This window comes from Argentina anserina, chromosome 3 (assembly GCF_933775445.1).
Source record: "Argentina anserina chromosome 3, drPotAnse1.1, whole genome shotgun sequence".
NCBI lineage: Eukaryota > Viridiplantae > Streptophyta > Magnoliopsida > Rosales > Rosaceae > Argentina > Argentina anserina.
Window position 1 is genome coordinate 6,701,559 of NC_065874.1, and position 27,220 is coordinate 6,728,778.

The 27,220-nt window shown below is 36.8% G+C and overlaps 3 protein-coding genes, 1 long non-coding RNA gene and 1 pseudogene across 4 annotated transcripts; 4 read left to right on the forward strand and 1 right to left on the reverse strand.

Annotated features, from left to right (window-relative positions):
- Positions 1-463: 463 nt before the first annotated feature.
- Positions 464-5,084, forward strand: LOC126787940 (exocyst complex component EXO84C). Its single transcript, XM_050513865.1, has 7 exons — positions 464-577; positions 1,012-1,106; positions 1,710-2,736; positions 3,394-3,918; positions 4,104-4,292; positions 4,423-4,559; positions 4,648-5,084. The coding sequence occupies exons 1-7, from the start codon at positions 482-484 to the stop codon at positions 4,895-4,897; spliced, it is 2,319 nt and encodes a 772-aa protein (XP_050369822.1). The 5' UTR covers positions 464-481; the 3' UTR covers positions 4,898-5,084.
- Positions 5,085-5,607: 523 nt separating this feature from the next.
- On the forward strand, positions 5,608-9,170 carry LOC126788101 (probable RNA 3'-terminal phosphate cyclase-like protein). The gene is made up of 7 exons (XM_050514065.1): positions 5,608-5,731; positions 6,124-6,415; positions 6,577-6,726; positions 7,642-7,820; positions 7,906-8,081; positions 8,184-8,397; positions 8,686-9,170. The coding sequence occupies exons 2-7, from the start codon at positions 6,211-6,213 to the stop codon at positions 8,893-8,895; spliced, it is 1,134 nt and encodes a 377-aa protein (XP_050370022.1). The 5' UTR covers positions 5,608-5,731; positions 6,124-6,210; the 3' UTR covers positions 8,896-9,170.
- Positions 9,171-9,658: 488 nt separating this feature from the next.
- Positions 9,659-11,561, forward strand: LOC126786913 (uncharacterized; annotated as a pseudogene).
- Positions 11,562-12,628: 1,067 nt separating this feature from the next.
- Positions 12,629-17,450, forward strand: LOC126786914 (probable linoleate 9S-lipoxygenase 5). Its single transcript, XM_050512874.1, has 7 exons — positions 12,629-12,675; positions 14,599-14,686; positions 14,835-14,942; positions 15,071-15,378; positions 15,469-15,732; positions 16,069-16,637; positions 17,266-17,450. The coding sequence occupies exons 1-7, from the start codon at positions 12,629-12,631 to the stop codon at positions 17,448-17,450; spliced, it is 1,569 nt and encodes a 522-aa protein (XP_050368831.1).
- Positions 17,451-19,043: 1,593 nt separating this feature from the next.
- Positions 19,044-22,799, reverse strand: LOC126789065 (uncharacterized). The gene is made up of 3 exons (XR_007671474.1): positions 22,205-22,799; positions 21,821-21,916; positions 19,044-19,397 (listed from the first exon to the last, which is right to left on the reverse strand). It is a non-coding gene; the product is annotated as an uncharacterized LOC126789065 (long non-coding RNA).
- Between the last annotated feature and the right edge of the window lie 4,421 nt (positions 22,800-27,220).

Sequence of the window (27,220 nt, forward strand, 5' to 3'; positions counted from 1 at the left end):
CTTTACATACCTGTCTTGATAGTTCTTTCCTGATATTTATTCCACAGTTCGTAGTTTACAAGAGCCTTATATGAGTAGTTTCTTTTGCAAGAGAGAGAGCTTCTACTTCTAAAACGTAGCTCATGTTATCCCCTCATTTGTTCTTTGGAAAAAAAAATGTAGCACATATAGCATTACTCATTCAATCACAATACCCCTTGAACTCTCTAATTTTAGTCAATCATATCCAATTACTCCAAAAATTGAGCAATTATACATAAATGAATGAAACTAGAGAGCTCAGCGGGTAATTTGATGAGATTAGTACTGAGATGATGTTCCCTTTACACAGGTGAAAATGTCTAATCTTTAAGTGAAGTTCATATTAATATGGTGGTGGCCCAATCGTAATTTCCTTAACGGGCCTGTCAATGAACTATAAAAGGGACCTGTTAAGACGCGACATGTTTCTCAGAAGTGTGCAGAGAACAGAGGTGAAGCAATGGAGAGCAGCGAAGAAGAAGAGGACTTCCCATCACTAGAGAGCATCACTCCCCAGTCCAAAGTCGACTCTCTTTACCAATCCCACACCGAAAAGGTTTGCTTTCTTCTTCTTACTTCACCTAATCAAAGTTGTTTTGACCCTCTTTCGAGCATTTTGAGCTGTTTGTGGGTTTGCTGTTTCAAATTAACCTAAAGATGTTGAGTCTACTTAACTGATTCGCTACTTTTATCAACTGAATTTGGTTATTTGTTACATGGGTACTCAGTTACTTCTGAGTTTAGATTGAAGGAACGGTTGTATTTGCTTTCTGGGTAGAATCTGGGCGTTGTGAGCCTAGGACTTTTGTGGGATTGTATGCATTTATGTAAAACACCTAGAGTTCTAACTGTTAGTTGTTAATTGTGATTGTTTTGTTGGTGTTGCTTCAGCTGTTATTGTGCCGAAGAGAGTGTTGTTATTATCGTACTTGTAATCTGAGGGAAGACAAGGACGTTCCTATAATGTGTGTGTACTTGTTGTTTATGCAGGGAATTAGAAAGCTATGTTGCGAGCTGCTGGATTTAAAGGAGGCGGTGGAGAACTTGTGTGGAAATATGCGGACCAAATACCTGGCTTTTCTGAGGTAATATTTTGATACTGATTTTGTGAGTACAAAGAATAAACCAAACATTGGTGTGATATGTTGTTCATTGAGAAGTACACGAGTTTGGCATTTTTGAAAAAGCTTACTATCAAGCATACTAATACAGTAGTACTGTACTGTGCTTGTTGGGAAGATAAGAATTTAGGCTATAGGGTTGGCTGCCTGGTTGCGTATTTTTAGGTTCTTATGGCTCAGCTCAACATCAGCAAGGGCCTTTTATAGGGAAAGTTGCATTAGGAAACATTACATAGGTGTCATGATGATTCCACAATTGTTCATCTTTCAAGTTTCATTCAAGCATACATTTTTTAAAGTTCCTCCAAGCTCTGATATCTATGTCTGAGGAGGGTGATGAAATGGAGGAAGTGTCGGTGGAGATCTGATATCATTTTCAGCTCAATGGACTCTTTGCCGGATTTGATGTGTGAGAATGCCAAGGATGGTGAAAATCTAGAAGTGACATTTACAGTTGCAAATATACAAAATTGTTTTACTTTAGCAGAAGTTATAACTTATAGGTCACTTTAAAATTAAATCAGTTCTAAAGTTTATTATTCACCTGGTGGTCATTTTTAATTGTAGAATATCTGAGGAGGCTGTTGAAATGGAGCATGAGTTGGTTGAGCTCCGAAAGCACATTTCATCTCAAGGGCTTCTTGTTCAGGATTTGATGACCGGTGTATTCCGTGAATTGGAAGGATGGAATCAATCTAATACTGATGAGATTTTAGAGTTTCATGAACTTCAGGATCCCTTACCAATTGAAGAAGATGATCACAAGATATTTCTGGACAAAATTGATGTTCTCTTAGCTGAACATAAAGTGGAAGAAGCATTAGAGGTTTTAGATGCTGAGGAGAGAAACTCTCCCGATCTGAAGAATTCAGCAGATTCTTCATCAACTCAAGGATCAATTTACAGATCGGATTTCTTAAAAAGGAAAGCAGTGCTTGAGGATCAGCTAGTAGAGATTACTAAACAACCTTTTATAAGTTTTGTTGAGCTGCAAAAGGCTTTAACTGGGTTAATGAAGCTTGGAAAAGGTCCTTTAGCACATCAATTACTGCTGAAATTTTATGGGTCCCGTCTTCAAAAAAGCATTGAGGCTCTCTTTCCGTCTTGCTCTGTGTGCCCGAAGACGTATCCAGCAACATTATCCAAGCTCGTATTTACTATAATTTCATCAGCAACCCTGAAATCTGGTTTAATTTTTGGTGATAATCCTGTGTATACAAATCGAGTCGTTCAGTGGGCAGAGTGGGAAATTGAATATTTTGTACGGTCAGTGAAAGATAATGCACCATCGTCTGAAACAGCTTCTGCTTTAGCCGCAGCTAGCATTTGTGTTCAGGCTAGTCTCAGCTACTCCTCAGTGCTGGAGAAGCAAGGTCTGAAATTGTCAAAATTAATTTTGGTGCTGTTGCGGCCTTTCATTGATGAAGTTTTAGAATTGAACTTTAGACGGGCTAGAAAATTTGTTCTTGACTTGGTGGTAGCTGATGAGTGCATGTCATTCTCACCTCGCTTCGCACCTCCATTGTCTGCATTTACAACATCATCAGAGGGCGTTCTTGTCGATAGCGGGATAAGATTTATGTGCATTGTTGAAGTAAGTTTGTCTCATAATAATCTATCCACCAATATTTCTGTAATCATGGGTCAACACACAAATTATAATATAGGCTAAATTATGCTATTAATTTTGAAGATTGTGGATTTTAGATCTGGAAAACTTCTAGACTTAGATGTATATCTGGATATTATAGTATGATACAACTGTTTATATATATATATATATATAACGCTATTATGAGAAAGGAAATTGCTGTAAAAATACTTATCTTATGATCATTTAACCAAGCCCTGATCCCAACTACTCATGATAGGGAAACATTCTAAACTGATTATACATGTAATTTGATTCTTAAACATGGACTTTCATGTTGGTGTGATAGTTTTATTGAAGTAAATAAAATGTTGCATGCATACCCTCTTATTTTGTGGTGACTTTGTATTGAATGTGCATGAGTAAGTATACAAGGAGCGTATACCTGTCTGTAGGCACATCTAAATCTGTTTCTAAATAGATTTAGAATGATTTTGCAATCGGGTTCTTCATATGCCTTTATTTCGCTCTGCACATGTGCAGGTCAATTGGTTATACGCAACTGTTCAGGCTTTAAATTTTGTTTGTGCATTACTAATTTGTAACTGACGACCTCAAAAGAGCAGCTCAAAATCTTGTGTTGGTGTAAACATTTTACAGGATATATTGGAACAGTTGACCCCTATGATCATTTTGCATTTCGGGGGAAACATATTGAGCAGGATTGGAACTCTTTTTGATAAATACATGGATGCCCTAATCAAAGCCCTGCCAGAATCATCTGATGATGACACTCTTACAGAACTCAAGGAGTTTGTACCCTTTAGAGCTGAAACAGATTCAGAACAGCTTGCTATTTTGGGAGTTGCATTTACCATTGTGGATGAATTACTACCGAATGCTGTAATGATCCTCTGGAAGCTGCAGAGTGAAAATGTGGAACCAAAAAGTGGACCTGCTGAGAATGTCTTGTCTAGTCCAAGCACTTCTACAGAGTTCAAGGAGTGGAAACGCCATCTTCAGCATTCGTTTGACAAGCTAAGAGACCATTTCTGCCGGCAATATGTCTTGAGTTTTATTTATTCAAGAGAAGGAAAAACACGATTGGATGCACAGATATATCTAAGTGAGAACGGGGATGATTTGCATTGGGACTCTGACCCTTTGCCTTCGCTTCCATTTCAGGTCTTTTTTTCTTCCTTGTCCAAATAAATGGTTGATATGTGACATACAGTTAATAAAGTTAATTAATCTATGTAGTTGTTTCCTTATAATGCTGATGTTAGACAGTTGAAGACTTCCCATAGCATGTCATATTTATGTTGTTGCCTATGTCTGGTTGAAGTGATGTGGTTGTCCTACTATTGCAGGCACTATTTGCAAAGCTGCAGCAATTAGCAACTGTAGCAGGAGATGTATTACTTGGAAAAGAGAAAATACAGAAAATTTTACTTGCTAGGCTCACAGAAACTGTTCTAATGTGGTTGTCTGATGAACAAGAGTTTTGGAGTGTCTTTGAGAATGATACATGTCCGCTTCAGCCATTTGGGTTGCAGCAGGTATCTATCCTTCCAAGCTGTCCATCACAGCCATATTGTTATTATAGTTTCATGATTTAAACTGCTCAAGTAGAATAGCTGTTTTATGTCTCACACACAGTTTGGCTCATAATCAGCTTCTTTGTTACAGCTTATTCTTGACATGCACTTCACTGTGGAAATTGCACGGTTTGCTGGTTACCCATCACGGCATGTCCACCAAATTGCATCAGCCATCATTGCTCGTGCTATTAGAGCCTTTTCTGCTAAAGGGATTGAACCACAAATGTAAGTCGCATTGTTATCCTCATAGTTTGTTTCTTTGTCCTTCTAACCTGTATTATCAACCCCAAGTAAACTTCTTATGTTTCATCAGTGCACTTCCGGAGGATGAGTGGTTTGTTGAAACTGCAAAGTCATCAATAAACAAGCTACTTCTGGGAACCGAAGGGTCAGATATGTCTGAAGCTGACCAAGATCACATCAATCTGCACGGCCATATCATGGAATCAGATGATGATGAGGATGATGATTCTGACTCTTCCCTCTCATCACTAGAGTCTACTGAGTCTTTTGCTTCTGCAAGTATGGGTGAACTTGATAGTCCAAGGAATTCTGATGATTAGAGCGCTTAAATTCCTGAGTCAGCAATCCAGACCATAATGAAAAGAAAGGAGTTCCATTCTGTAGAATATATATCTACTATTGAAATCAATCTCAAAAGTTCGTGTATTAATGAATGAAAATTGTACTATTGTTTTGAAAAACCATTCCTCCCCATCTCCTAGTCTAATCCATTATTAGTTGGTCATGTGGAGTTTTTCTTTTTCCAGTTACATGGAGTCTTATCCTATCTAATGTTCCGTTGGTAAAAAGCCACAAACAGCTAGACTTCTAAATTTTGTTAGTGAACAAGAGAATTTTCCTAGCACATCAATCTCTTCATACATGAAGCTACTGATACATCTAGTAAGCTCAGTGAAACACAAGTAAACTAAATCAGTATAGAAGTGAAATAGACTAGTCACACAAGTTAGCTTATCTCTCATTGAAGTAGTTAGGAAAATCTCTTCAAGCAACTCATTTTAAATTTCTGTCATTTTTTATTTAAGTAGATTTCTAAAGCGTACTTCAAATCAGATGTCTTCTTGCCTTTGAACTAGTGTACTTATAGTGATACGTATACTTGCATTTTCAGACCAAATTCCCGAAAATGAACTGGCCAAATCAGTTTTCATTTATTTATAATATATTATTTATTATTCTATATTTTAATTTGAACATGGAATGACATGTATACCCCAACATCAATTGCTCGGGGTTTAGTTCAACCCTACGAACACAACAGTTTCTGAAGTCTTGAAGCTCTAGACCACTTGAACCCAAACCTTCTCCGAGCTCAGGCGCCGAACCTTCACCGCACAGACCCACAACCCTAAACGGCTTCAACTCCCCAAAAGGTACTTACTTTTTCTCTCTGCCTACTCTGTTCTGGTATCTCCAAAACGAAACCCATCCATTATTTCTCTCTCTTAAATTATACAGACCTTTGATTTTTACTAATTCGTACTTTTCTTGATTCTTTAGGCAATAACTGTTAGCTTGCGTCATTAAAGTTTTAATCTTTTCTCAGAATTAGTTGCTGCTGTTGAAAAGCTGGCGTTATTCTTCTGTAAAGCTTATAACTTGAGTCATAATCAGAGGATTGTGTTATGTTTTTGAGTCTTTATGTGTGGAATGAGATTGCTAGCATATGAATTGGAGGATTGAAATGTGGTTGATAGTTTAATGTGTTTACAATGCACACATTTGGGGTATCTGTAACAGTTTGGATTAACCCTTTTTTTCTCAGCTCGAGATTCTGCAATAGCTATCATTATTTATACTGTGTGTGAAGGAAAATATTACTGAGTAGAGACGTAGAGGTGGAAGGAGGAATATGGGAAAGTTGAGCTACAAGAGGCTCTCTGGAAGCCAGAACCTAAGGCAAAGGCTTGTATTGGCGACACTCTCGGCCACACCGGTTTTAATTGAGAACATACGCACTGAAGATATGTGGCCCGGCTTGCGTCGTCATGAGGTATCCTTCCTCCGGTTGCTTGAGAAGATTTGTGATGACTGTGCCGTGGAAATCAATGAGACTGGTAACTATTGCAAACGCCAGACAGTTGTTCCATACATTTTATTTTTCGTGCATATATCTGTTGTGTGTTGGAGGGAAGACTAGAGAAAAGTATATGTATGTAGGTGTTGACATGTTGTTGTTTTGTGTTGGAGGTCTGAGTATTGTTTTGTGTCTCGGCAGGCACGAAATTGAAGTTCAAGCCGGGGATAGTGATGGGAGGGAGGAATCTGGTGCATGACTGTGGTCTTACTCGATCTATTGGCTATTTCTTGGAGCCTTTGATTGTGCTTGGTCTCTTTGCCAAAAAACCTATCTCCATTAAACTTAAAGGTACTGCATTATATGTTTTGTTTCTCGGTTTGCATGTAAGATAACATGTGCAAGTACATAACATATTTTGGTTGGTAATATGGTAAAATTATAGTACTATTAAGCTTGCTATCTTACGGGAATCGTCAATATGGGATTGTGAACAATGGTTAAGAGCACTTGTGGCTTTTTCCAGTGGTTGCAGCTGAATTATTTTCCTAGCGAATGATTTTTCTTTTTATTTTCAAACTTTTTCAATCTTGTTTTGATTTAGAAAACTTAAGTGATGGAAGACATCAATATGGATAGCCTTTTTGACTCTTTAATTGAGCAAAATTTACAACCCTTCTTGCTTCCTGATTCTGTGCGACTGCACCAACTACACCACTCCTGTCCTCATCTCCACCTGAGCTTGTCCACAATACCCTATGTTTCTCACTACAACAGGAATTTCCATAATCCTTATTTCCTCTCTGGTTCTTCATTCAAATATCAGAACTTTTTCCTCTCGCTGGTAACATCTTTTCTCTTTTTCCCTTGAAATGAAAATTCCTTTTTTCTAACTCTATGTGAATTACATGATTATTGTGTATTTAAATGGAATAAGCCCTAGAAAGGCCCTAGGTTTCAATTTCATCTAGTTTCTTAATAGTTTAGACTTTAGAATAATTTAAAAAGCTCAAAAAATATGGGATTTTTCAAGCCTTCAACCATCCTTTCAGCATAGATGTGGTATCTAAATTAGTGTCCCCAATATGCCTTGGTGTCCACCATTACTGCATTAATATATCAAAATTCCTCATCTCAATATTTTACATGACTTTAATTATTACCTGCAAAAAGGGAACAGGCACTAGGTTAAGAGTAAACACTTTGTGGCGGTTGTTTTATTCTTTAAGGTTGTGCCTCCTTAAGTGAATACCTTTTTCTTTCCAGGAATTACAAATGATTCAAAGGATCCATCTGTTGATACCTTTCGATCCACTACCTTTCCCATGCTTAAACGCTTCGGTGTTCCTTCAGAAGGGTTGGAGCTGAAAATAGAGAATCGTGGGTCTCCTCCGCTGGGAGGTGGTGAAGTATCTTTGGCAATCCCAGTTGTGCAAAGTCTGACTGTGAGTTCTTGTGACTTATTGACCCTGGAATGACTTCAGATCTTCATTTGGGTTATGTATTCAAATTGTATGTTTTACTCTGCAGGCAGTGAAGTGGATTGATGAGGGGATGGTTAAGAGGATCAGAGGGGTTACATTCTCAACAAGAGTGTCTTCACAGTTTGAAAACAATATGGTTTTTGCAGCTCGTGGAATTTTTAATTCCTTCCTTCCAGATGTTCACATATTCACTGACCATAGGGCTGGTGTACATGCTGGAAAGTATGTTTCCAACTTTTACCAGATAGTATATATAATTAAAGATACAAGTTAGGACAGTGCACTTTTAAGGTTATGTTGAATTTGGAAATTGACTTTATGCAGTTCACCTGGTTATGGAATTTCACTGGTTGCGGAAACAACATCTGGTTGCTATCTCTCTGCTGATACAGCAATTTCTTATACACACGAGGAAGAGACAGCTGGACTTGAAGATGAGAAAAAAGAGCTGATGCCTCCAGATGAAGTTGGTGTACAAATTGCTTCTGTTCTGCTTGGGGAGATTGAGCAGGGTGGAGTGGTAGATTCAACACACCAGGTTTGTCATTGATGCATTGTACTAGTTATATGCAAGCTGAGTTCTCTTCTCAATTTTATGGATCTTTAGAATCTTAAGACGAGAAGTTAAATGATCAATTGGGAACTCATGTGGTGGAAATAAAATTGGATATTTATTTGGCAAGATGAAGCATTTCTATTTCATAGATCAAAATTTACGTTGAAGGAAGATTTAAGAAAAATATGAATATAGGTATACCAGTTATTCTTTTCCCCCTTTGTGAAGTCTGAGTATCCCCTAATACTTTGCGCCATTTTTTGTTTGTAGGGTTTGTTGTTTCTTCTCTGTGCATTATGTCCACAAGATGTGTCAAAAGTCCGGGTAGGAAAGCTCTCTCCTTATGGTATTGAAACACTCCGACACATCAAAGATTTTCTCGGAGTTCAATTTGTGATTACAGCTGACCCAACCACGGGGACTGTTATGCTCAAGTGTGTTGGCTGTGGGCTTAAGAACCTATCTAGAAAAGTCTCATGATAGCCCCAATATGAGTTCTACCAGCCACTATATATCTCGTGTTTAAAGAATGAACAGAAGGCGCATGGTCGGCATGGATCCACTATGGAGGGAACAGTGCAATTTTGATGCAGTCTATTTGAACTCCTTTAATTGACAGGGAAAAGTTTGGCACCTTGTAACAAATTAGTTCTAGTTTTTATTCTATCATACTTTTTTATTCTATTATACAATTCCTGGAATTGGAATTATTGGATACATGAAGTTTCCAGCCTATATTCAGCAAAATTTTAGTGTGGTCAAGCGTGCGCCTAATAGCAAATTGAGATGTTCTTGCCTTTCAAGGATTGATGTTGTTGGCTGACAGCCTATAATTGTTAAACAATCTGTTTGTGATAAATCTTCACATCCTTCACTTCAATGCTTGCTTTGTATCTTCCAAAATATTAAGAAGCTAAAGAGCGTATTGATATCCGCCAACCTTTTAACCAGCTACTTGATCAGAAAACAAAAAGACTTTGTTTGGTTTGTTTGAATGAGTAGTAGCATAGGCACTAACCTGTTAGACGAAATCGGAGTTTCATAGCAGTGATATTATGGTTAATAGTTACCAATTAGATACTCTCTGTGTTCTTAGGCAAAAAAAAAAAAAACCCATTTTGGACAACTGAGGCCCAGATTGTAATCGAATTGTTGTCCAAGCCTGCAAAAAAGCGCGGGAAAGCTGGCCCATATGTATAAACGAAGGGTTTTAGGGTTTCAGGAGAATTGTGAGAAAAGAAAAATGGAGAAGGGTATCCAAGAAACCATAAATCTGAGGAGAAATGGCGAAGAAGAAGAAGCTGTGGATTTGAGCAGTAAGGTGCACCTGCTTCCTTGCTGCATCAAGTTCAATGGCCCTTGTGATGTCTCAAACTACTTCAAAGTTCAAACCCAATCCCACCGGTATATATGTCCCTTACAATTTGTTGTAATCAATCCTTGCTTTCACTTTGTGTTGACTAGTTGGGAGTAATGGGTTGCTGTTGGTTTGGATGAAGGGATGGAGTCCGAGGGTTTGAAGACGCAGGAGGCTTATTTCCGGGGAAGGAAGCTGCAGGGAGCTTGTGTTTCTATCCCTGATGGCTATTCTGGTGTGTATTTATTACTTTGTCCATCTATGTTTGGATTAGTTTTTGATCTGTATGTTTTTGTGTTGATGCTCTTTAAGTGGGTTATTTGAATGTGGTTGGTAAAAGTTTAAGTCTTTACGCAGCTAAAAAGGCCAGTTCTTTTTGGTGTTCTAGAATCTTGGGATCCTTAGTTTAGGGCCTATACTGCAAAGCCGTGCTTGCAAAAGTGTTGCTGTCGCAGTGGTAATGTTTTGGATTCTACAAAAGCCACTGAGGCAATGTAGCGGAAAGTACCAAATTATAGAGTGGTTGCAGAAGGCTCAAAATACAACAATTTCAGATATAGAAGAAACTAGAGATTTGAGGGAGTAATTATAGGAAACAAAGGTTCAAATATGACTGTTACCTTTGCATATGCGATCTGAAACATAAAACGTTTAGGATTTGTCTTCATCAATGTCTAGTGCCGCTGTGCGTGTCTGACCTTAAATTTTTGACAAATTTCATATTAGCATAGATTTGAGATGTGTGGGTTGGGCAGAGGCTATTAAAGGTGTCTCTGAATAAAAGCTAAATGTGAGCCTCTGTATTTCATGGAATGGTGATACTCGTGGTAATTCGAGATGGTGCCTTGTCTTGTTGTATATGATGGGGAAGCATGTTTTTCTTGTTTTCCCTTGCATTGTGCTTCATTACAGTAAGATCCTCTTATTATTCAACACATATACATATGCAATTATGCATACAAGAACATAATCAAGCAGGAATGATTTAAACATGGCTGAGATAATAACAAATGATATTTCTGAATTTTGAATTGTTCATCTTTACTATTTATTCCTTATAGGATTTGTTCTTGGGAAGAAGAGTCTTGACAAGAGAAAAGCTTCTCATAGATCTGATGGGAATTCAAACTGTTGGGAGATAAATGCCAAATACAAAAGCATTACATATTGGAATCATGGCAGCCTTCCTTCGCAGGATGATGCCTTGTTGCGCTTGCTGTTTCAAAGACTGTAAGTATGAACACCTCGTATGTTTTGACCAAAGGAAACTTCGTATGTGTTCAGCAAATTTTCATACATTCAGATGTATATGGCATGTGTCGTGTATGACGATTGTTGATCTATCATTTTTATGTACTTACTACTGGGCGATTTTTAGCTGCCAATACTTTTTTTAGCTTGTATACCTGTTTTTTTCACGGGTATCAACTTTCAAGCGTCAATTCCACATTATTACGCATAAGAGGATTTTATTGATTAGAACTAGCTTTATGGGTTGTTAACATTTGAACCAGCTTTGCCAAAAATCAGTAAATTATCATGACTCCATGAATTGGACTGTATATGACACGTGGTCGACTGGATCTTGATCTATATCTGAACCAGAGATCTGTTATACAAGAAAACCAAAAATTGGATTGTGTTGATGAATTTTATGTAATATCATTTTATTGGTAAATGAATGTACATGAAATCTTATCTTTTTTTTGTATGACTGCAGATGCATGAACCAGTAACAGCAGAGAATTTGGTTTCTGCATCCGCTGCTCTGGAAAAGTGCATGACATAGTGTCTAATTGCAGATTCACAGCCAAATATTGCATCCATATCCATAGGCGGTGGAGCAGGAGTTGGTTGTACACTTGAACCTATCTACACCACCATTACTATGGAACCTACCACCATGACGGATGGCAACAGTAAAAACCTCTGTTCCTGTTCCTGCAAGAAAGAGTCCTATGCTCATTACCATCTTTTTTTTTATACAAAATAGAGTATATGAGTATACAACATCTCTATTTGCAAATCAAAACGAAAAAAAAAGTTCACATTATTCCGTAAGCATCTCAATTCAAAGGCAAACAATCAATCAAGGAAAATCATACTCCTCATTTTTCACTTCATAATAAGAGCAAATAATGAGTAAATAACCAATTCAAATCAATAAAAAAGTAACTCACTGTAAGGGAAAACTATCGAAGTCAATAAACAAATTCAAACCTAATTTAATTAATCCAGGAATTTCTTCATTTTGCCTTGCAACGACCCAAGCAAAGCCTTCTCAATTCCTCTTTTTTTCTTTTGGGTATTTTTTTTTCCAATCTCTTCCGTCTCCTATCTTACTCATCCCTTTCACTCATGCCTCTCCCACTTTCCTTTTTTTTTTCTTTCTATTCTCTTTCATCTCATCCATAGTCTCCTCTCCCAAAATCGTATCCTTACCAAAACAAGACACCCAAATAAACAAGGCTTTAAAGATAAACAGTAGAGCAAAACTAATTTCTACCTTTTCTTTTCTTTTCTACTCTTCAAACTACATATATATATATATATATATATATATATGTATATAGTAACAAGTAAAAGTAAAGATCTTGGCAAAATCTTTAAAAAAAAATCTCAGTAAAAAATACGATAATAAAAATTAATGAAAACAAGATTTCTACTTTTCTATATCATTATTAAGTTTTCAAAAAACAAACAATAATAAAAATTCATTAAATGCATTTGGGTGTGCTTCCTGTTTGGTAACAGAACTTGAAATAATCAATGTGATGATAAAAATCCTTAATTAAGTTGCAACAAACAATCACATTAAAGTTTGTTCAATATATTGTCTGCATATAATATATCCACATGGATAAGAAGAAATTGATTCGTTTCCAAAAAAACAAATTGATTGAATACACCAACTACCCTAAACAGAACAGCTAGCTGACATCAACATGCTGACATCATCATTAGAATTGGTGTTTAATTTCCGTTGTAAATTTTAATGCAAATTGATTTTAACCCATAAAATGGGTCCCACAAAAAAGCCCAAAGCCATAGAAATAGCCTTATACAGCTCAATCTTTGGCATTATAGCCACTTAAATTTTTTTGTTTGGCATGGCTCCTTGGATTGTAGATGGAAAATGTCAATTTGGGGGGTTATATACACCTCTTAATCCATGGTTGGAGTTGAACTTACTCATTTTTTACTATTCCTAAAAATGTGGGGTGATCTTCCTAGATAAAGCGAGATTTCAAATTCATAAAGATAAAAAAATCCTAGTGCGTAGGACAGAAAATTTTGTTTTTTTTCTCGTTTTTACCCTTTGTTTATGAAAATTTATAAAATTAACAACTTAAATCAAGGGCAATAAAAGTAGTAGGCAACTTGACATTCCATAAAGACTATTGACTTAATTAAGACCAATATATAATACAGTAATAAGTAAAAGTAAAGATCTCAGTAAAACTTTTTTAAAAAGATCTCAATAATAAATACGATAATATAAAAGGTAATTGATATTTTTTATTTAAAAATTAACCATTAAAATTAATGAAAAGGAGATTTCTGCTTTTCTATATCATTATTAAGTTTTGATAAAAAAATTATAATAACAATAATAAAAATTCATTAAATGCATTTGGGTGTTCTTCTTGTTTGGTAACAGAACTAAGGAATGAAAAATCGAAATTTTCGCCGAAATTTCATTTTTTTTTCACATAAGGATATATCTTTGCCATACTAAATTAATCGTCCAATTTTTGTGATATTTTTGAGATTTTCAATATTTTCTGATATTTTGTGATATTTTCAATAAATTTAAATTTTGTGTACCTTTTAATATAATTTTTTATATAATTAAATTCAATTTCACTACCGATATTTTTCGATATTTCCAATAAATCTAAATTTTATGTACCTTTTGATATAGTTTTCTATACAATTAAATTTAATTTCACTACTTTCTTAGTTACACCTTTCATGATCATTATCCTATTTTTCATTTTTTATGTCTTATTGGGTCATAGATTAGATCAATAAAGTAAATTATTATTAATTCTCAATGGTTAAGTATGTACCGTATCATGTTAACTTATAATACAATTCACTATAACTATAAATTAATGCTTATATTAGATTCTCTATGTGATATAACGTTCTGATAATTAAAATTTTGTACAAAGTCCTAATATATTTATAATTTTATATCTCATAGATCATCTACGTTGTTCTAAATCACTCATGCAATTTCATGTTCAATGTATCATATTCATATGTATATAAGGTGTGATGGTCTAACCTCTCTTTAGATTCCCAATTATAAAAAAACTATATGTTCAAACTTTAAAATGTCAATTTTTCAGAGTTCTTAACGACAGTTTCACCTTAAATTATTATAATTCATTATAGACTAATAATTATACAATATTGTCTTATGAAATATAGTAGATAATGACCATGCTCGTACATGAAAACTATATTCTTGCCTATTTAGTTGAATATGAATTCGCTCTCTCACTTTCATTTATAGTTCATATTGTTTTGGTAAGTTGACAAACAAAAAAGAGAATTGAGCTAGGGAAGTTATTCAAATTTTTTTTTGTGTTTTACCAGATTGTCCATGTAATATGTTGCTTTTAAAAATAAAATAAAAAACAGTTTTTACAATGAAGGATAATTGAGTAATAATGGCTAGTAGCAGTTCCATATGTGGAATTGTCTTATTTAATATAGAGATAGATTTAATAGACACACATAATATACAAATTTTTTTGACATACAATCTTTCTTTCATAAATTAATATAACTTTGATGACTTATTGATTTGGAACAGAGGATAAGACTGCTTGGAGGATGGACGAAGAATTTGCTAGAGAAATGTTGGCTGGGGTCAACCCTATCAATATCCGTCGACTCCAAGTAATCTTTGTATCATTTTTCTTGTCTATAATTATTGAGAGAGAGAGAGAGAGAGAATAAAAATAAAAATAGTAGCATCAAAGATAGGTCAAGGATAGTCAGTCCTAATTTTTGTTAATCATATTATTTACATCTTATGTTACCACAGGAGTTTCCACCAGCGAGCAAACTAGACCCAAGAGTTTATGGTGATCAAAGAAGTACCATAACAGAAGAACACATCAAGCATAACTTGGATGGGCTAACGGTGCATCAGGTAATATTTTCTACAATTTTCTTCAAAACTAAAAAGGCATATCATGTATATATGATAAGTGATCCGGATTTTATATGAAAGTAACTGATGTAAATCATGTAATATAACGAATTCGTCTGGGTTCATAGGCACTCAGCGACAACAAGTTATTCATATTAGACCATCATGATGCCTTCATGCCTTACCTGAGGAAGATAAACTCATCAACAGATAATAGGATCTATGGCAGTAGAACCCTCCTTTTCTTGAAAGATGATGGGACTTTGAAGCCATTAGTGATCGAACTAAGCTTGCCTCATCCCGAAGGAGATCAGTTTGGCTGCACTAGCAAAGTGTACACACCAGCTGAACATGGCGTTCAAAGCTCGATATGGCAACTAGCAAAGGCCTATGTGGCTGTAAATGACACTGGCTCTCATCAACTTATCAGTCACTGGTATACTAGTTCACTCTAGCTTGTCAAAGAATAAAAGCATAGAGAATATGTTCATATGTTCATAACATATGTTTTGTCTTTCGGTCATAGGTTGAATACCCATGCCGTCATTGAGCCGTTTATAATAGCCACCAACAGGCAGCTGAGCGTGCTTCATCCAGTTCACAAACTTCTGCATCCTCACTTCCGTGACACGATGAATATAAATGCACAAGCAAGGCAAGTTCTCATTAATGCTGGTGGCTTTATGGAGGCCATATTTTTCCCAACTCAGTTTGCCATGGAGATGTCAGCTATGGTTTATAAGAGTTGGGTTTTCCCAGACCAAGCTCTACCTGCAGATCTAATCAAGAGGTACAATACATTATAGAACAAAAAATAAAGAAAAGAACACATTTAGTATATCTAACGTACAAGATATGATATATGCGCACATAAACGTGATATATAAGATACATTCTCACTTACCATGTTACGAGATATTTTGGCTTTTGAAAGGACACCTCAAGTATACTACTAGTTTATATTCACATGAATAGAGAAAACATTTTATGTAAGAATCCTAGATATTGATAGCTCCCAAGTATTTGGATCACTACATGCCACTAGGTGTGACATAGTTCAAAGATGACTTTTTATGGGGTTTGCTACCATTCTCTAACCATGCGTATGCATCGCCTATATATACAGAGGGGTGGCTGTTGAGGACGCCAATTCTCCACACGGTGTTCGCCTACTGATAGAGGACTACCCATTTGCTGTGGATGGATTGAATATATGGTCTGCAATAAAAACTTGGGTCACAGATTATTGCTCCTTCTACTACAAGACTGATGATATGGTCCAACAAGATATTGAACTTCAGTCATGGTGGAAGGAACTTGTGGAGAAGGGTCATGGTGACAAGAAGAATGAACCTTGGTGGCCTAAAATGCGGACTCTTGACGAGCTCATCGAAACATGCACTATTGTCATTTGGATTTCTTCGGCTCTCCATGCAGCCGTCAACTTCGGACAGTTTCCCATGGCAGGATACAATCCGAGCCGGCCAACTAAAAGCAGAAGATTCATGCCTGAGATAGGAACCCCAGAATATGAAGAGCTCAAGACCAATCCTGATTTGGCTTATTTGAAAACTATTACTGATCAGCTTCATACTCTACTTGGTGTTTCGTTGCTGGAAATTTTATCTAAGCATGCTAGCGACGAAGTTTATTTGGGACAGAGAGACACACCTGGATGGACATCGGATACAAAAGTCTTGGAAGCTAAGTAGCACGGACACGGATACGATTCGATACGTAGACACGGCATATATAAATTTTTTTAGACACGGACACGTGGTGGACACGTTAATTAAATATTATTTTAATATATATTTTTATTTATTTATTTATTTGAAAAATTATTTTATAAATTTGAAAGTATTTAGAATTTTAGATGTATATATATGTCAAAGTGTGTATTCAAATGATGAAAACATAACTTGTTAGAATGGCCAAGGACTTGATAAGTACCTTGGATAACCAAGGTTCAAATCCCACCACAAGCATTCTTATTTTTATCACGAGTTTCTCTCCTTATATATATATATATATATATTAAAGTGTGCATAAATATACAAAAATTAAATCTGTTAGAATGGTTGAGGAGTTGTTGAGTGCCTTGGATGACCAAGTTTGATTCTCATCATAAGCACTTTCACTTTATTATGAGTTGGTGCGTGTCCGCGTATCCGATTTGGATACTCGCGTGTCCGGGCCGTGTCCAAAGTCAGTTCGCATGTCTGAGTGCGGACACGCGTGACCGGTGCGTATTGGGGCGTGTCCGGCGTGGTCCGTGTCGGACACGTGATACGTCACTGCAATGGCGTGTCCGTGCAACCTAACTTAGAAGCCTTCGACAGGTTCGGAAAGAGACTAGCTGAAATTGAGGATGGTATCATGCGTATGGATAATGACGGGAAGCTGAAGAATCGAGTTGGACCGGTTAAGGTGCCATATACTTTGCTCTATCCCACCAGTGAAGCTGGACTTTCTGGCAAGAGAATCCCTAATAGTATCTCGATCTAAATAAGCATGTATTTTATTTCTCTATCGTTGTTGTTGTACGTTGTTGTAACTCTCGTCAGTGTCGTAGTTGTTATATTTCTCTGTTTTAATCACGGGCAGAACCAGAAACAAAGAGTGGGTATGGCTGGTTTTAGAGGCCTTAACAAAATTGTTGCCGAAAGCGAATAAATTAAAGCAAACGTCAAGATGTTGTTATCGAAGAAGATGTTGTTACCGTGGGAAAAAATGGGCATAGAACATAAAGAAAGACAGTGAAATAGAAGGAGAGAAAATGACAAAATCATTATATGTACTCGGTACATAGTTTATGTGGCGTACTATTTTAATGTTATTGGTGTTTTTTTACTGTGTTTGTTTCTTATTGGTTACTCATATTTTAAAAAAAAAATTGTCTTTTAACCGCGTGCATGTTTATTACACCATGGAGTAATATGATTAGTTAAATGCATCACATGACAATGTCACGTAGGGTCCAGATACATAGAATAATTACTTGAGAGAAAATATACAGGAACAAAAGAAAAAAACAAAAAACGAAGAAAAGGGGCATGATGAAGTGAATCATTCCTGCAACCAACCCTGTCGATTTACAATCCAACTCGACACCTAGCCAACTGAACAAACTGATTTTTTGTGGAGCCTATAATGTCACATCCCGGAAACGGATGCAAGCAGTATATTTGAATAAATTTGGTAATTAGTAAGCGTAATTCATGCATTACACTCACTAATGATAAGAAAATCTAAAAACGAATTTTTTTCCACAAAAACAAGAAGAACAAACAACTTAAAGTATTTCCGCGAATTCTACTAATTACAGAGTTACAAGTTAACAAACAAAGAGACGGAAGATTGTGAAATGTCACCGGCCGAAGTTTTAAACAAAATACAACAACAACCCAAATAGAGAATAAAAAATACAAAGAGTGACTAAGTATTTACAACAACCTCGAAAAATACAAACATTGATATTAAGGAAAAAGAACAACTACAATCATGCAAAATGCGACAGTTCTCTAAAGAATGACTCCTAGCTTCGAATAATAGATTGACGACACTGTAGTAGGGTTTAGCGTCGTCCTCGCTTGCCCAGTGAGGGCCAGCCCACCCATGAGTTTGAAAAAAAAACAGGTAAGGATATAAAGTTTTGTAAAACGTTTGAGTGTAGTTTGAGCTCAGAGAAAACCTTTTCTCAAAACAATGCAGATTTAATAAATACATCATGCAAAAACAGTATGACCATTTTCATAGGATTGTAATAAATATTATGAATACAAGACCGATCCTAACGACTAGGAGGGAAATAGAGTCACCCCGTAAGTCGAGGCCAACTACGCTTATTGCTAATAATAACAATAAGTGAGTGAGAGTATCCATTTAAGACAATACCCTAAAATAAATGAATAACACGCAAGGTGGAACGATAACAAGAAATTGCCCCTCCGGAGATTTTACGGTTTTGACACCGAGGGGTCATGGACCGGTATCCTAGAACCCCATTACTCTCAGGTTTATAACACTCGAAACAATCATATCTTAAAAATTGTCTAGTCTCGGCTTTTCACAAACATTTTATGCATCAATAATAATTCTGTAACGACCCTAAAATTTCGAGCCTAAAAACTCAAAATTTCAAAGTCGTTAAACACTAAACAATTTCAATGAAATCGAAATCATTTAAAATGCACAGCGGATCATTACTGAGTTCTCAATACAACTCAGAAAACCCATTATTACAACCCAAATTTATAATTCAACATTACATAAGATGGAAATGTAATAATCCTCACAATCTCTCACAAAACTCACAAATAAATCCACACCAATTCTCACACACAAATCCACGCTAGAAACCTCACCACAAGCAGGATAGGAACGATTTCGAGTCTCCGGAGTCGTCACTCAATCTCCACTAATCAACACCTGCGGAATTATCCCATACACCATCTAATTGGTGCATCGGGATTATAAACACAAACTCGGTAAGCTTATAGCTCGTATGAGTAAAATGAAAATATATTTCGCATATCAATATATATACGAAAAATCACAAATCAGCAAATATAAATGCCCTCATGAGTCAATGGACGGCCCATCTGGTTGTCCCAAAAATATATGAAATGAAAGTGCTCATGAGAAATCGGGCAACCCTTCTGGTTACCCAAAAACATTTATAATACGGGTACTAATGAACGCTGGTACACATCTATTACCCCTCACGTAGTACACCGCTGATATTGGGCAACCACCCGCTACCTAATATCCAAAACAATCTGAGTACTCATGAGCCGATAACCACCCGTTACCTCACATGCAGTACTACGGCAGACAAACTAGAGCTCTAACTGTATTGTAACTTTCGCCCGGCCAAATGCTAGGTTCCGACTTGCCAAACTCATACAATAATCTCACATCATATTGTACAAACATCAAGTCCGAAGACAAATCAATATTTTAACAATCTCCACGTTAAAATCACGTACAATAATCTCACATCATATTGTACAAATCAAAATCACATGCTCAATAAAATCTTGTCATCGAAATGACATCATCACGATAAAATCATAACAGTACATTATATAGCAAACTATATATATATGTACTTATTTACCATTTATACAATATATATATAATCCACTATATCGTATACGTGTCATAATTAGTAAACACGTCTGAAAACAAAACGTTTAACAAACGCATATTAAAATCACGTATAATAATCTCACATCATATTGTACAACTTAATTCACATGCTCGTCATATAATTCTCGTCATCAAAATGACTAATTCCAATGAATTCATAACAGTATATAATATAGCAAACTATATATATAAGTACTTATTTACCATTTATCCGAATATATATATTCCACTACATCATATACATGTCGTATTTCAATATTTAAAACTCTTGCAAAAATCTTGAATTCACCGCAAGGGTAGATTCGTAAATAAGTGAGATTTTACTCACCTTATCGACTCGACTGTAATTCCACAATTTCCGAAGATAATTCTTTTCCTTGATTTATCGTCCACCTTGAAAAGATATGAAAAGAATTTAGAATCGTTTCGTAAACCTTTAAATGCCGAAACAGTAATAATCGGTTACTCTTCAGCAATTTTCGGTTTTACGAATTTACTATTCACTATTCAAGTATTTACTATTAATGTATTAATGTATAAATACACATCCAATACGTATCTCTGTACGAGTACATATTGTTTACGTATTTCTGTACGTATAAATACTATTTAAATGTACGTAATGTCTCAGTAAATAAAAATTACCGAATTACCCTTCCAAAAATAATTTACATTTACATTTATTGTGTCGGAGTTACTGTTCACGCGCCGCCGCACGTGCGGCGGCGCGTGGGATACACGCGCCACTCGCCGGCGACCGCGCGTGGGGTCTACGCGCCTACTCCGACGCCGGAGCGTATCACGCCACCTCCGCCCCAAAACTCATCCTCTCCTCCTCCTCTTCCTTCCCATGGTCTCAGACCCCTCCTAAGCTAACTCACGCACCCCCACGCGCCGCCTCTAGGCGGCGGTAACCCTCTCCTCCATCCTCCTCCGATTTTCCACAAAAACTTCCACAATCAATACAACAACATCACAACCCATTCAATTTCACAACCCTTACCTCTATCACACCGTGGAAGCACTGGAGGATCGCCGACGAGCTTGAACCAGTCGATTTAGGCTCGGTGACGTGCAGCGAGTCTCCAAGACAGCGAGAGACGGTGCGTCGACCTCGAGGTCGACTGCAGGGGGCCGTGCGATGCTCGATGTGCCGGTGGTGTGGCTCACGGACGCACGGTGGTGGAGAATCGGCGAGGGAGTAAGATCAGGGAGGGAGAGGGAAAGAGAGAAAAGGAGGCGCGCGGGGTGAAATGAGAGGGAGAGAATGAGGGGTTTCCAATTTTGGAAACCCTAAACTGATAAGTTTTCCTTTTATACCCCTTTCTAAATCGGAAACTAACTTCAATCGTTAATAACGTTCACCTCTAACGTCCGATTCGAACGTGTCACATGTCCACGTACTCGTATCGACGAGCTCTACGACTTTTGTGAAGAAAGTTTTCACAAACGATCGACGGAGTAAAAGTCGAAATTTACGTTGCGGAAACGTAACGTTTTTAACTAAATAAACGTTCCGAAACGTTTCCGTTCGAGTTTCGTAATTTTGCAAGCAATCCAATTTTTTTTTTAATGAATTTCACCACTTAACATAAATTAAACCGTCCAAACATCGTTCTGAAAAATCGGGTTATTACAAATTCAATAAATAAATCAATCTCGAGTCCTACACTATGAATTTCATATTTAAGGCCAAAGCAACATGAGAGGGTTAGCTCCCCTACCTGGAATGACGTGTAAAAATCCTGAGTCCAAAACATATGCTTCCGCTCCAATCTTGTTGTTGCTCCAAGGATCGAATAGCTCTTGTAACACCTTTTCTGAATTCCAACGAAATGTAGAAGAGTAATTTATGGTAAAATTGTCATACATTAAAATGGTAACTCTGTCAAGGGCATAAGAGTAATTTCACATGGACTGTAAGACTGTAAAAAGATTAAAGTAAAACAGTTAAATCCCATTTTTCACCCAAACTTCTCCGATCATAAATCCGGCAACAAAACTCGACTCTAATCATTCTAACTTCAATATACAAAACCAACATAGCATCACCAACAATCCAATAACACCAAACAAACAACACATAAGCTAAGGAACTGGCTTGCTACCTCAATTGATTTCCAAAAATGTATAGTGCACAACTCTAACTCCAAACCAAGCTGCTGCTCCTTCCCGAGCTGCCATAGTTCTAGATTTCATCCCAAGCAATCCAAATGATTGCCTCGTCGTCAAGTGAGAGTAGAAATTTCATCGGAGGTTGGGTTCCAAAACAGAAGCAATACAAAGAACGAGCAATGAAATTAGGATTTGATTTGAAAGAATTGAATAGGTTTTCAAACGATGGATGAAGCTTACCCAAGGAGATCAAAAGATCGATCTAAGCCTTGACTGCTAGTCGGAATTATCGAAACTCCGTGACGGAGGAGTGGTGGCGACGCGGTGACAATGAGGAGCAGAAAAGAGAGAAGTGGATATTTATGCTTCAATTTAAGAAATTGATGATTGACTTGAATTGGGTATGAGAGAAGAGGGTCAAGTTTACCAAGGGAAGTCGGAGAAGCTTGTCGGAGCTCTAGTTTTCAGGCCGGATTCCATGGAAGCCCGACTACTGTTTAATTCACAATCAAATTGGAAATTGAATTGTAAGGATGATCGATGGACATCATCACGTAGAGAAAGAGGAGGCGAACATAACGGTGGCGATGCATGTGGTCGGATTGCTGAGACTGCGGCAGGCAGTGGCGCTGAAGGTGAGCTCGGTGATGCTCTCGGTGGAAACTGAACAAAGAGAGAGAGAGAGAGAGAGAGATGTCGAGTAGAGATGAAGAAAATGAAGAGAGATAAAGTTGGTTGTTAAAAGAAAAAGGAATTGGGCTAAAGACTGGGCCTCGAGTTTGGGTTAGAGGAGAAAGCTTAGAGGATGAATAGCCCAAATCAGATTATAGACATTGATCCAAACACTGAGGTTCGACGTAGTTAAGTCGACAACTAAGTTAAGTCACGTAAAACAGATTTAAGTAAAACATTTTAAAACATAAGAAAATATTTTGTAAAGTCAATAAAAATAATTTTGAGCGTTAGAAACACTCATGATAATGGGTAGTTTAATATTGACGTATTAAATTACGTTAATCGACAAATGTCGATTAATTAGTCCTAATGTGTCAGTTAAATGAGATTAAAAATCTCGGATATTACATATAACATATAGGAAGTAAACTACGTTGTTGTTTTTCGACTGGGCTGACTAGCCCATAACGTAGTTCCGCCCCTGGTTTTAATTGAGGGCTATATTGCTTACATTATTCCATCCTCTTAACTAAAACTATTGCCTCGAGCTCCAGTTCAAGCATTTCTTACATTGAGGTACTCATTTCGGCAAAATTAAGATGCATACAGTACACCGAATATACTTTACGCACTTACATGCATGGACTGATAAGAATTTAACACATCTATCTTCTTTTTTTCAATGATTTTTGATAGATGAAAAATTCAAATAAACGAGGAGATTATGAGGAGTATGGGTTTTCATGATCAGTGGGTGAGTGATGGGGTGTGTTCAGACGGTCTCTTACTCTTTTGTGCTCAATGGTGAACCGAGGGGTAAGCTTCGGCCCTCGAGGGGATTGAGGCAAGGTGATTCGACCTCTCCATATCTTTTTCTTTTATGTGCAGAGGGCTTATCTCGAATGTTATCTTATGATGAAGGGCAGGGGTTGATTCATGGGGTGAAAATTGCTACGGGTGCTCCTACGATTAATCATCTATTTTTTACGGATGACTCTTTCATTTTTATGAGAGCGGAGGAGGTGGAGGTGACTGGGCTAAAGAATATTTTGAGGGTTTACGAGGAATCTAGTGGGCAACAAGTTCATTTTCAAAAAAGTTGTATCTCTTTCTCTAAGAATGTTAGAATGGAAGACAAGTTGGCTTTGGCAGAGATGTTGAGTGTAGAAAGTGTTTCAAAGCATTCCAAATATCTTGAATTGCCCACTGAGATCTCTTATTCTAAGGCCGAGGCATTCAATAGCATTTCTGAAAAGGTGCGAGTCAAGATGAAGGGTTGGAAGGACCAGTTATTGACTATGGCGGGGAAAGTGGTAATGATTAAATCCGTTGTTCAATCTATTCTTACCTATGTGATGAGCATATTTGAGTTGCCGAAGCATATTTGTAATGAGATGCATAGAGTGATGGCGGAGTTTTGGTGGGGGGATACGGAGAGTGGAAGGAAATTCATTGGGCGACATGGGAGAAGATGTGCATGCCCGAAAGATGAGTGTGGTTTGGGGTTTAGGCATATGGAGCTATTCAATCAAGCTCTCCTTGCAAAGCAATGTTGGAGGCTCCTACAACAACCAGATTCTCTGATTTTTCCGTCGCTCTTTGTTTCTTGATGCTTCTTGTGAGAAGGGAGCCTCCTATGATTGGCGGAGTCGTATGAAAGGGAAAGATCTTATTTTGAAGGGAGTTAGGTTCCAGGTTGGGTCGGGGATAAGCATTTTTGTTTCGAATGACCCGTCGATACCTAAGCCTTACTCGTTTAGGCCTCTGTTTGGGGTGATTGAAGGCCTTGAGGACTTAACAGTGTGTGAGCTTATTTATCCAGTTACCCTCGAGTGGATGGAGGATTGCTTAGTGGAACTTTTTGATAACGATGATGTAAACTTGATTAGGAGAATCCCTATTAGTGTCCGTAGCATGGAGGATCGTCTAGTTTGGCATTCTTACAAGCACGGTGTTCATTCGGTAAAGAGTGGGTATCATGTAGCTAGACGTGTGCAAGTGAAGTCACAGGGTTCTTCTCACCCAAATAATGGGAATGAGCTGTGGAAGCTAATCTTGAAGGTTCGTGTTCAACGAAAAATTCGGAGCTTTATATGGAGGTTAGTCAAGAATATTGTGCCTTGTCACACCCCGGTTTTTTAAGGAATTTTTTTTCGATCCGGGGTGTGATCTAAAAAAATAAACTAAACAAATTGAAAATAGAATGACACATTTTTAAAGAAATTGATTTTTTATTTCATTATAGGGATACAATGGTGTTTAAAATCCAAAAGTACTAAGGGTGTTTACACACTTACAACATACACCAACTAACTCTAATTCTTTCAATCAACTAATCTTCACAGTTCTCAGCTTAAACCTGCATAACTATAGAGGGGTGAGCTCAAACTGCGGCTCAATAGGGAGTTATTCCTCTCAAACAAAGATGATCAAACAATCAATGTATAATGTATGTATGCACGCTCTACTCCAGTTAATCCACATAAAAGAATACATTGAACCTATATGTGTTTATACCATGTATTTTACCAAAAATGTGGCTCATGACACTCAACCATATGAACTAACTTCCACCAAATATCAATCTCATAGTCCTCTTTTTCAAGTCATCTTGTCTATTCCCCTTTCTCCAGCCCCAATTACCTTTTCACATCCTATACTAATTGTGCAATAACCATGGGCATACATGGATGCATGGTACCTGCTGAGGTTATGGACTCAACTACGCAAAAGATCAATACTATATTACATTCATCACCCTTATCCTTCAATATGGCATATAATGATGCATCAACTGATAACATATACAACAATGGGATATAAACAAATATTCAATCATTTACACATCAAGCCGACAAACTTATATGCACACAAATCCAAATGAGTAGAGATTCCCCAAATCTCCCTACCTGGATTCCAAACAATTGCAAATGCATATGTTCCTACATAAATAGTAAATATCCAAATACCAATCACATATCAATAATCGCACAATTTATTTTTAAACATACAACTCACATTATCGCTCAAGTACATACTTAAAAAGGTCATGTCCTAAACAAATGATACTTAGTAGTTCATGTCACTTATTTGACATGCTAAATACTAACCAAATGTAATGCATGTCTATTTTGAAGAGCAATCGACACATAAAACTATTTTGACTAAGCCATAACTTATTTTGACTAAGCCATGCTATGTTTAAAAATTAAGAATGTCTAAAGTCAGTTTGTTGTCAAACTAAACAAGTTTGATGAAGAGAAACTACTGACATCAAATGGAACAAATCAGTAACTTAGTAACAATTGCAGACTTTCGTAATGTAGACTAACAAATTCGAAAAATCATAATTCATTCTACAAAAAACAATTTTATGAGATTTCAGTCCTCACATGATCTTTCAAGTGCCTACTACAATTTCTATGAAGACAACAACTACATATATATAACCAAAACATACAGGTTTTTGGCAAAAATGTGACTGGTTCTAAAACTAATGTGCTGCATTACTGATGCAATCCTTTAACTTCTTAAATTCATAACATGATCCAACTTTGGGATGATCTTTAATGTTTAAACTACAAATGTTATGAAAACAATTTCAAATGATCTATTGAAATATGCAGCTTTTCAGTACAAAATTACGGGATATAAAACTTAAAATAACTAATATGCATAGTTTTCTGATTTAGATCCTTAACTTTAAATCATAACTTGATCTAGAAAGCTCATTTTCATGAAACTCTAACTCTTAAATGATCTTTGGCCTGTTTACTACAACTTTCATGAAGACAACAACTTCAAATACTGAACTGAAATGTACAGTTTAATTAAAAGGCTGCTAGGTTCTGACAATGTTCTAAAAATCACCGCCTAGGCGCCCGGAGACCCCTGGCTGTCGCGATTTTGGGCTAAACGACGGTGTTAGGCGGCTGGCCGATTTTTGCCTGCCTATGCGGCTGGGCGGATCCCGGGCCGATTTTTGCCCGCCTAGGCGGCTGGGCAGATCCTGGGCGGTTATGTTTTTTTTTCTTTTTTTAGTTTTGGATTTTGAGTTTGATTCGGATACAAAAGATGTACTTGAATGATATGGAGAATAAGCATTTGATGAGCTCCGAGGGATTATGCTTGCAAAAATGCATTCCCGTTGTTCGAATTGTTTTTCTTATTTTTCAAATGGTTGGTGAATTGTGTTTCTTATTATTGATTTTCCTAAGTTCATTATTGTTGAATTGTATTTCTTTTTTTCCTAAGAGGCTAAGATCATTAAATCAATATTGTTGAACATTTCTAAGGATTAAGGAATAAGGATTAAGAACATATGTATTTTCAGT